The following is a 12331-nucleotide window of genomic DNA, read 5'->3' on the forward strand; positions in this document are numbered from 1 at the left end:
TCTCTCTACCAAAAAAGCTCTTTGTTGGATTCTACAACAAACCTCTGCAATCTATCAATAACCTCTGTTTATTGAGCAAAAATAAGATCTCCTACCCCTATAAAAAGAGTATTGGTATTAGAATAAGACCCTTATTGAAAAATAAGACATCTGATTGAAACTTTCATATTAGACCTGCTGTAGATAAATTTTTAAAAATTTAATTTAATTTTACATTAAAATTCAAAGTTAAACTTAGGACTCGAGAATAACAGCCACCTATATTAACCAACACACCATTGAAAAGCATGTTGAATTACTACTGTATCTTGGTATGTTTTATAATATAAAAATTTTCTAATATTTCATAATTAGCTGAGCATTCAGGCAGACCATATTCTATGTAAACAAAATATGATATAAAGATTTTTTTTATGATATTGATTTTTTTTAAATTAATTTAACATTTTATTTCTTATAGTGAATCATTTAGTAAAAATGTAATGTCCAAGTCTGACTTTCATATTACTCAGGACTCTAAGTTTAGCTTGGGATCCAATCTCAAAATGTTCAAATTTATTTATATAGAATTGTAGTTTTTGTTCTACAATATACAAATCTTAAGTGTATGAAAATATCACTAAACACAAGTAATATACTGTTCTATGGTGGAAATACTTTTGAAAATTTTATCTAGAATACTAACCTATTTATATCATAAATTTACATTATTTATGCAATTAATTATGGATATTTACTTAAAATTAAACAATTTTAATTCTATTACTGAATTCTACATCATTACTATAAATAAAAAATAAAATTTTTAAAACTGTAAATTTTTTTTATAGCTACTGTATGAAATTATTACATTACTACATGTATATGTTTTAAATAAATGTGTTATTATATACAATGCATTCTCTGTATCTGATTCATACCTATACATATAATTTGCTTGACTGTCATTATTTTGAATTATTTTTTTTTATTTATATAAATGTTATAATTAAAAAGTTATTTTTTTCACAAAAATAGAATGTCAGTCTCGTTTATTTTTTTTATTTTAGATTCTATTAGAAAAAATTATATTTTTATTTTTATCTGTCCATTAATGTAAAAAACGAGACATCATTTGTTATATATCAGTAATCATCATCATCATCGTCATGTTGTTTTGTACAACAACAGCAACAACAACAACATCGGCATAATAAAATTAAGCAAGCAATGGCAAGAAATGTACCACCAGTTGCACCAAGTCCGATCATAACCCAATTAATATCAGGATCGTCAGTCCGTCGAGCTGCACATATATCAGGTGCTTCATCGCCTGAATCTATTGAACTTATATTTAAATTACTATTTATAATATTATTAGGTGTAGGACAATTAATAATACCATTACAAACTAATCTTGTAGGTATACAAAGATATGTTTCACCAGGGCACAAAAATTCACACTCACTTTGAGGTTCAACTGTATTTGTTTCGGTCAAACGTGATGTCATTAATGTTCCATCTGGATTACGTGGTAAATGAAATAATTCCGTCCAAGCAATTTTAAATGCTGCACGAGCTGGCGTTGTTGAACCAATAAACTGTATTCTAACAGATGGTGACGGTATGTAACCAGTATGACTATCAGGCGGTGTCAAATCTAAAGAAGTTAATGGTGGAATTTCTTTACCGCTAACATTATGACCACATATAGAAAGATATGGATGATCAGGTTTAGATGGTAAATAAACTTCTAATCTGCCATCTTGACAGTCACGTGTTGCAAATCTAACTTTGTCAAAATGAACCCAAATATCTCTATCTTGATTGACTTTAATATCCCATATACATCTTATTGAACGTGGTGGTTCTGTGTATCCTAATGCTTCATAATGTGGGAAATGTAGTTCACCTTCATCTGTAGCTGGTATTATGGCAGGACCACATAATGGGCTATGCACAAATTCATACCTGAAAAAAAAAATATATAAAAAAATATATATATATTTATATTTACATTATTTATATATATATAAATAAGAAAGATTTTAAAAATATAACTTTAATTACTCAAAAAAAAGTAAATTTAAGTAGAATGGATTGAAAAATTAATTACTCAAAATAATTTCAAACTTTTGCAAAAAGTAATTGTGATATTGAAAATTGATGGACAGAGAATCAGGTACTAAAAAAATATAATTAGTTCTTAAACTTTGAAATCCAAGTATATCAATAATTTCAGGCCTGCCATTCATTATTTGTGAAAACTGGAACATGGAATTTTAATAAAAACACCATCTTCATAATTTTATTTAACACAAGGAACAGTAACGATGATTGGTAATATGCTTAAATTTGGATTTTTTTTATTAAAAAAAAAAAATGGATAAATTATTTACTATGATGGTACTACTTCACTTCACTTGTATTTACATTAATGACATCTGTGTAAATAAAGTGTCTCTATAATGGGCTATATTCTCCTTTTGATTTTTCTGAAGGTGAATCAGCTGATTTCTGGATTTAATGTTGAGTATAGATCTTTTAGTTTTTCTTTTTTTGTTTTTTCATCTGGGTATGTAGTATGATATTTATAAGATTTTTGTCATGCTTGATTTTTTTTGGTGGTGATTGTAAAAATTTATTATTTCTTAGGTAGATTTCATAAGAAAGCTATCTATTGTAATGGGTACCATGATTTGACTTCCAGAAAATTTCTACATATCTTCACGTTTCACATCACCCAGACCCCCAAAACCTCCATCAGTTCAAAAGTTTATGTTTACATTTATATATATTTATTTAAATTTACATTTATATATATATATATATATTTAGTTTTTCAAACATGGCATCGTTTGGTATAATAATTAATAAGCACAAAAACTGAGAAACTATTACAATTCAGACGTAGTCTCTTAGACTTAATCTTTAACTTTTGACGAATAATAAAATGACGATCAATTGTTTTATATACATAATTCAATTATGGCAGTTTTATAATTTAATCATAATTATATTACTTTTGAAGATGGCAGAATAGTCAAAAGTGTTTGAGGAAATTGAAGTGTAATTTGGTAAGCTGTATTTTAAAATTATATATCATATATCTATATATGTATTTCACTTTCTTGTGGACACGATAATTGCTGTAATTTTGTGCCAATCACTTTCAAATTAATATAATGACCCAAACTTAATGGGCAAAATCAGATCATGGGGTTGGAAATGAGAAGCTTTTTAAAAAAATATATATATTGCTGTAACTTTCTTATTAAGTAAAATATTGAATTTGTTTAAAGTTCCCACTATTCTTTGGATTAGGGCCAAAAACTTATATAATTAAAGTTTTTTGATATCACTAACCATTGGCCCAAGGGATGGAAGAAATGGGATTTTGAAGACAAAAAAATCATACCTTCCTTAATAGGCATGGTATCAAATCAGTTTAAAGTGGTAATTAGTCCTCTAAACATTACCTAAAACTTTTGTCTGAAACAATTTTTGATATGTCCAACCCTTACAGCAAAGGATGACCAAAATATTGCTGGAATTGTAAGAAGATGGGGCTTTGTCATATGCTAAACATGTGAAACTTTTTTTCATATGGAACCATTGTCATATTGAATAAATTTGAAGTTTTTCTTAATTTTAAGATGGAAATCTTTTTCATCCCCTACTTAGCACCGGTGAAATCTATCTTCACCTTCTGGCGTGCCAAAAAGGATTTTTTTAAGGTTGTTCTTATTACTTAATTTTTTTGTGCAGGTTTGTGGTTCTTCTCCTCATTGTTATGGTAAGTTAATAATACCTAATTCATGCCTGAAAAAATATATGTATATAAAAATAAGAAAGATTTTAAAAATATAACTTTTAATTACTCAAAAACAAAGTAATAAATAGAATGGATAGACAAATTCATTACAAAAAAATAATTTCACACTTGTGAAATTATTTGAGTATATGAGTAAAGAGAGAATTCATTCAATCTGTATTTAACTTCTTTTATTCTGATTTGAGTCAAGCATCATCTAGGTCATCTAGCAGGTAAAATATCAGTTTAATCAAAAAATGTTTAAACATCTTTTGCTGGAAGTTCCATACAGATTTAAATAAATATACAAATTTACCTTTAGAATGTAAAAATAAGAACAATTAATTTGTACATTTTGTTTAGTGTTGTAGGAAGTGTTACCTTTATATCGTATGGATTTGCTGATTCCATGATCTTTTTCTCACTATTATGTTCAAAATAAATAAAAATCAATGCTTTAAAAATAAAAATCATGAGTTGTAAGGTTTGAATAAATGAAAAACATAAAATATACGTCACTAATTAACCATAAAAATTACTACCATCTCAAAAAATTTAACATTTTAAGTGTCTAATTAAGGGAATTTCAATTATATTTGATTGTGTATGGTGAAAAAGAAATGAAATCAAAAGTTTTAAAGTTCTCTTATGACATTTAAAAAATTTTAATAATTCAAATTAAAGGTTTAAATTAAGAAGCCAATCACGAAATAAGAATAAGAAAAATGGAATTGACGTGCCAAATAACAAAGGATAATTACATCAAAAAGAGCATCTCTAAAATCCAGAATCAGGCATTAAAATAAGGTAATCAAATCTTATCGACATCAGAATATCTTTTCAAGTTGAATCAGGTGAAATAAATGTAAAGGAAAGGAAAATCTTGAGAAAAATCCTAGCACTAATAAAAATGGATGAAAACAAATACAAATTCAGAAGTAATAAAAATCTGTATGAGTACAGTGAAACTTTTCGAAAAAGATGAGCCAAATTCTTCAGCCAATTTATGAGAATGAATGATAAATTTCACAAAAAAATCTTCATCCGCATTTACAAAAACAGAATATAAATCAATGGATCGCATTACTTCAAAAAGACTCAAAATAAATTGAAATATCTAAAGAAATATAGACGAGAACAGTGATCAGAAAACTAATATGAGATTTCAATAGTTTCCAAGAGAAGAAGAAAAAAGAAACCTATAACATCTGGGTAAAAGAGAGAAGGCAAAAATGAAGTGAAAGAATGAAGAACTACAAGAAGATCAGAAAGAAAACACCTGAAAAAGAGAAATGACTGAAAAATATTACTTTACATGGTGTTTAGTTGGTCAAACTAGAAAAAAAGGGAAGGTATAAGTTGTGTTAGTTATTTAGAGTTCTTGTCTGTCACTTTCCTTATTAAAATAACCTTTTACTTAACTGGCACTCTTTTAACTGACTTTATTTAAAAAATTTAAATAACATTATTATTGACTGCAGCAACACCCATCTTCACCCATGCAAAGGGTGTGAACTTAAAAAATATTTCTTATAAAAGTCATATTAAATTTTATTTAGGCCTAACTACATTCTATGAAGTTTATGTTTCTAATTATTAATTTATATATTTTTTATTCTTTAACTTGAGTTACTAACTATCTATAACTAATTCATTAATATTGATATACCAGTTTCGTAGAATTACAAAATTTAAACAATGCAAGTGTAGTTTTGCTGCTGTTGTTTAGTGTTAAATACCAACTAAAGACTGACAGTCATGCTGATTAAGATAAAGAAATAAAAAATTACAAAAATTAATGATTTTTAAAAATAAATTAAAACATAAGCAGACTGATAGTTCCTGAAATTGGAAATGGTATTTATTAAATACTGTAAAAAAAAAAAATAATGTAAAATAACATGTTACCTGGCTTCAAATAAAGCACCAGGATGTTTAAAATAACTTGATGCAGAATGTGCAGAATCAACAATAAGCTCTAAATTAAGAGTTTCAGAAGAAGATATAACTGAAGCAACTGGTTGTGGATTTTTAACACTAATTGCTTTATTCTGTTGTGGACTTTTACAAAGGCACTGTCCGCCAGATTGTCCTGATGATGGTAAATCAGTATGATTGGTAATACTAGGTTCCCAGATAATAAGACGATCTAATTTACTTTCCCAACAATTTGTGCATGGAGAGGTGTTGAATGGATTGTCCTATTGAAAAAAGAAATTATTAGAAAACTAAATAATTAAATTAAATATAAGTTAAATAATATAACAATAATTATCAAAACATACTGCAAGGATGTTATAGAATACATACAAGATTAACATTATATAACAAACAATTTTCCTCCAAGGATGATATCTGGGTAGTAATTAATTTCATGCACAACAGCTTTTTCTTAAAATTATATAAAGAAATAATTCCCTAAAAACTCCATAATTCTCTCTTTCCTAGTCACTGTTATGAATGTTTTGTTAAGAACTCATTCAAAATATAAAAGAACTCAAGTTGTGAAAGAGTATCTGAAAATACAAAAAAATATTTTTGGAGAAACAATGCTATAAACTTGTAGTAAATGTAAGTTTTATCTAGCATTTTAAACGTAAGCACTAGTTAGGTCACTGGATATTGCTTAACATGTTCTGTTTAAAAAAATCCAATTTTACCTTCTGCCTTACAGGAAAGTTAATACTTCTTTCAATATACCTTACTTTACCATTTTCAGAAAAAAAAAATAGTTGAAGTAGATTTACGATAGATTAGAACTTAAAAAAAAGAGTAAAAAAACAAACTTTACATACTAGGTCTAAAGTTTGTGTAGATTTGACAGAATTAAGATAAGATATATAGGTTATTTGTGTTAACTTCATAACTTAAACCATTTGTTTAGTAAAATCTACATGCTTAGAAACACTCAGGAATAAGTAATATATCTATTCAAGAAGTTCTTCCCCAGCTAGTTACTGTTAATGATGAGAGATGAATTTTTGTAGCACGTGAAAAAATGCCAAGCTTGACTGGGGTTCAAAATCATAAACCTCCAGATGAAAGACACAAATACTACCACTCTGCCATACAGGTTGATCATAAATTAATTAACTGCAACATATGAATATATAGTGAAGTGCTGATTTTTGAGATGCCCAACCATATGGACTGCATTCATCTGCATATACAATTTAAAAAAAAATTAGTACATTAATTAAAAAATTTAAAAACCTATTCAAGTAAAGCTTTGCTTCAACAGGAAATGTATTTTAATCACTTATTTTACTGAGTTTTTAATTGACGGTTTAGCAACTCATGTATCGTAAAACGCACACAAATTTAGTGATATGTGAAACTATAAAATTAGCTTCTAAAAATATTGATGGAAACACATTAATTGGTCAAGCATGAACAATGAAAAAGTCATTTAATGATTACCATCTAGATTGTCAACTAGAGACAGGAAAAAGCTCATGAATGTTTGTATATTTGCTATGGACTGGTTGGAGTGACAAAAAGAATGTGATTCTACACAGATTCTTTGTTTAAAATGATTACATGATCTTACAATTCGTAAACAGTGATCAACATTAAAACAAGTAACATTCACTAAGTTTTATTCTATTAACCATACTATAATACATTGTTATAATTTTTTCAATATTTTGTAATTTTTAAGAAGTTATTAAGAAGTAAATTGGAATAAAATGTTCAGCATTTAAAAGAATTTAGGGTTCAAGTATAGAGTTAGAAGAACAACTGCTAACATTTACAGGAACCAAACTGTAACAGCAATAATTGAAGAACATAAGAAAGTATCTATAATAAAAAAGGGAGTCTGATAAGGATGTTCCCTATCCCCATTACTTTTTAATCTTTAAATAGAACTAGCAATTAATGATGTTAAAAAATAATTTTGATCCAGAGTAACAGTACAAGGTGAAAAGATAAAGATGTTATGATTTGCTGATGATATAATAATTTTAGCTGAGAGTAAAAAAGATTTAGAAGAAACAATGAATAACAGGAATGAAGTCCTATGCAAGAACTACCACATGAAAATAAATGAGAACAAAGAGAAAGTAGTGACATGTAGTAGAAATAATGTACATGGACCACTGAATATAAAAATAGGAAGAGAAAAGATAATGGAGGTAGAAGAATTTTGTTATTTGGGAACTAGAATTACTAAAGATGGATGAAGCAGGAGTAATATAAAATTCCAAATAGCACAGGTGAAACAAGCTTTCAGTCAGAAATATAATTTGCTACATCAAAAATTAGTTTAAATGTCAGAAAAACATTTTTGAAAGTATATGTTAGGAGCGTAGCTTTATATGGAAGTGAAACTTGGATGATTGGAGTACTTGAGAAAAAAGATTAGAAGCTTTTGAATTGTGGTGCTATAGGAGAATGTTAAAAATCAGATGGGTGGATAAAGTGACAAATGATGAAGTATTGTGGCAAATTGATAAAGAAAGAAGCATTTGAAAAAGTATAGTTAAGAGACAGATTTACAAGCCACATATTATACATTTATTCCAGGAATTCAACTAGTGTACATACATAGAGAAATGGTCTTTGTCTATGAAATAATAAAGTACCTCATTTTACATCTGAAATATTTTATCTACTGTAAATCTGATCAATCTAGAACTTATTAAATAATTTAAAGTATTTTATATTTTAGGAATTATTAAATAAAAAATTCAAGAATAATTGATTACCTTAAAATTAGTGTTTGTAATCGTAAGAATTACTCTAGCAAATAAACGTCGATCAGTAATAAATCTGTAACGGCAATGTAAATCACCGGCACCTTCTCCTCTTTTATATACAAGAGTATTCAAAGGTGATCTTAAATATCCTGATTTTGCCTGCCAACTAACAAATTCTTCATCACATTCAGTATCTGATATTGGTCGACCAAATTTTGTATTATTAAAAAAATCATAATGTGCCCAATAATACAATGATGACCTGAAATGAAAGAAATAACAGCAAGAATAACAGAAAATAATTATTAGTATTATTAAATCACACAAGCAGAATAATTATAGGAATTACAAATATAATTTTTAATTATTTGCATGCTGACATAAATCGCAAATTACACCTAAAAATTATAGATACTGCTATTTTCAAGAACAAGCATTATATGCTAGCCTTACGAAGTAAAGTAAGGAATGTTGTTTCCCACTGTCTTTTTTCTGAGCCAAATTGTACATTAATACAGAAGCCAATAGAAATGGAAGATCACTTGTATTCAGCCATACACTTTGTTCATAAGGAATGTATAGAGAAAATTGTTACTCTCAAGAAAATTGTTATGTAAAGATATGTAATTGTTATGTATTGAGAAAATTGTTGTGTGTCATATCCATAAGATGAAATGGGACAGACAATTTAATGTAAACAAATCAAGACCTTAATAATAAACAAATAATGTTTAAGAATTATAAAATAATTAGATAATAATAATTATCAATGTTTATATAACCTAAACTGTTACAATTTTATAAATTACAAAAGATTTAGGCTTATTATGTATTTACCTTGATATCTGCTTTTTTATGATTACTTGTTTATTAAGTATTTCAGAATATATAAGGAGTACATTTATATCAGACATTCGATCGTACTCTTTTGTTTGATCCATATAAAACTTGTACTACTTATGTACATTTGTACGATGATTGGGTTTATCCAATAGGATCCTTAACTAATTGTTTTTTCTTATAAAAACTGGATAAAAAGTGCTCCAGTCAGGAAATAACAAATTCGCTGACTGGTTATTTCTCACTTGCATTTTTAGTGATGTGTATAAGGTATCTTAACTCTTGGGTTGATTAGTTGATGATTCTTAAAGGATAAATAACAAAGCAAATATTGATGGAGAAAATATTCACAAACATTTATTTTCTTATGACTGAAACATTTATTTTATGTTAGTTATAACAGAAACTTTTAGCATAACTTTTTTACTACTATATTTTTCTTGGATCTTTATCCAAGAAATCTTTATACAATGCATTCAAATTTTTTATTAATTTCACTGACGAACAGAAAATTTCACAATTTACATTAATGTTGATTGTGTTTAACATTTCAATCATCACTGATCCCATCATTATTGTCATTTTCATTTCAACCAAAGCTATAAAATTAGATCTACCTTACAACAAAGAGCATTAATGACATTAGGAGATCTAGCTTACAACAAAGAGGATTTAGAAGATCTAGCTTTACAAAATTGAATATCACAGTCAATTAAGATTATTTCTTAATTAATTGTCATCTTATATATATAAAAAAAACTCCTACAATATATGGGAAAATTGAAATATAATGGACCCTACTACTAACAAGTCAACAAAAACAAAATTTAAATTAAAAAAAAAATCATAATAAACAAATATTTTTTAATAATCGACATACCCTGAATAGCTACCAGTTTTACTTTCAAAACGCACGAATAAAGCACTGCTAGTTGATACAAAATCATGTTTTTCCATAGCACGAGAGAAAGTATCACAAAATGTTTTAATAATTCGTGAATCATCAGGCCATGATGCATCATACAACGTTAAACTTTCACCACAATCACCATCAAACTGCATTATTGGTGATTCAATTCTATTAATTCGGAAACTGAAAAAAGCACAGATTATTATTTCAATAAAATTTATAAAAGTAATTAAATAATAATAATAGGAATAAAGATTCTTTTGAAATAATCTCTAATAATATTATATGATATGAATAATATACCATTATTTCATTTACTTGTACAATATTATAAGATGGTGTAAAATAAATTTCCAGAACAAAATTATTATTTTGCAACTTAGAAAGAAAGGTGGATGCACATATAGCCCTATGAATTAGTGATCCATTAAGTTCTGTGCCTAGCTTTGATAAATAAATACTATAAAAAATAAATAAATATTGTAAATGTGTTTCTAATCCTTGGCCATATGTGGTGCCATTCCAAGTTTTATTTATTCTATTTTTTTTTTTTTTAATAAGTACATCTAATCTAATTTTTTTATAATTTCAATTTTAAAAATTATTTTTTAAAAAAGCTTTTATTTAACTAATATTAATATTAACATTAATAAAAAAAGGAAACAAATTAGAAAAACCCTCTAAAAAGTAAAAAAATAAGAATTAAATCAAATTGAGAATTTTAAACAAAATATATAATATATTAACAAATATAAAAATGCACTGAAAAGTAAAAAATAAATTATATAAATATCTAATAGATAACCAATAAATAAATGTAATAATTATTAAATTTTAAAATTAAAAGTAATGAAAATATTTAGTTAAATAAAAGCGTGGTGTAGTTTTTATAACAATCTTTTCTCCAACACACAAGGTTTCCGAGAGACATTTATGATTTCAAACATTTTAATACTTTCTGCATTCTTAACTATATAATATTCTAACATTTGACTTGCTTAGAAAAAAAGAAATGACGATATTCTGCTATATTTCGCCTGTGGAGCATTCCTCTTGATGGCCCAACAATAATCGGCTAGCATATTAGGATTCCATTTGCCTAGATACCTCTTTTCCATAGCTGAAATCTCCGGATGAAAGTGTTTCCCATGCTCATTGCTCACTGTGCCAAAATTTTCCGGGAAGAAATCTAGGTGCGAGTGCAGGAAGTGTACTTTTAGGACATATTACAAGCCAAATTTTTATAAGATCGTTGACAATATCATGGTAATTTTCCCCCTTTCGATTTCCCAAAAAACTCTGAGTAACATTTTTGAATGCTTGCTAAGATGCTTTCTCCAGTGGATTCAATAGTACCTCAAACTTTTCATCATGCATTAGTGATTGTATTTGTGGACCCACAAATATTCCTTCTTTAATTTTAATATCACTAATTTTAGGAAACTTCTGTTTTAATTACATGAAAGCAGGAGTATTGTCCATGGCCTTGACAAAATTCTTCATTAATACACTACACTGTATATTGAAGCTTTTCCAATATAAATTTAAAGTTTTCATATGTTTCTTTCATACTAGCAGAGTGAGCAACAAGTGCTGATAGGAATTTATTGCCATTATGCAGAAGCACAACTTTTAAACTAACTTTAGAGGAATCAATGGACAAGCATCATTCTGTTGGGTTATGTTCATTACAAATTGTCTCCATAAGAGAAGAAGTGTCAATATAAAACCATTTTGTTCAGAAGTATGGTCTTTAAATTAAGAATGACAATTACTATAAGTGCATATCTTTGTATTTTTTTGAAGAAGATTCCGTCCTTTTAGCCAGGAAGCAAGCATTTCAGAGTTTTTTGGATAATTAAATCTCATATGAGATCGTTAAGATTTTCTTGAGTCAGTAAATGAGGCTCAGATGAACTGCTTTGTTCAAAAGTTGTATCACCAGAATCTGTTTCTTTTTCTTTCTTACTTCCATCAGACTCTGAGTTCTCTTCACCTCACCTAATGTCACATGTTCTGGAGGCTTTGGTATGGGCAATTCTTCGCAGCGTGAAACTGGTCTCATTGCAGGTTGAAAGTTAGGGTACA

The 12331-nt window shown here is 27.3% G+C and overlaps 1 protein-coding gene across 1 annotated transcript in view; it reads right to left on the bottom strand.

Annotated features, from left to right (window-relative positions):
• Positions 1–1035: 1035 nt before the first annotated feature.
• LOC142330040 (cubilin-like) overlaps positions 1036–12331 on the bottom strand; it is a 43939-nt gene continuing 32643 nt past the window's right edge. Inside the window, exons 5-8 of the mRNA XM_075375051.1 lie at positions 10214–10426; positions 8503–8755; positions 5702–5994; positions 1036–1950 (exon numbers count right to left, since the gene is read on the bottom strand). Of these exons, the coding sequence (XP_075231166.1) occupies positions 1125–1950; positions 5702–5994; positions 8503–8755; positions 10214–10426 (1585 nt within the window). The 3' untranslated portion in view covers positions 1036–1124. The remainder of the gene's footprint in view (positions 1951–5701; positions 5995–8502; positions 8756–10213; positions 10427–12331) is intronic.

Source organism: Lycorma delicatula, chromosome 9 (assembly GCF_047948215.1).
Source record: "Lycorma delicatula isolate Av1 chromosome 9, ASM4794821v1, whole genome shotgun sequence".
Lineage (NCBI taxonomy): Eukaryota > Metazoa > Arthropoda > Insecta > Hemiptera > Fulgoridae > Lycorma > Lycorma delicatula.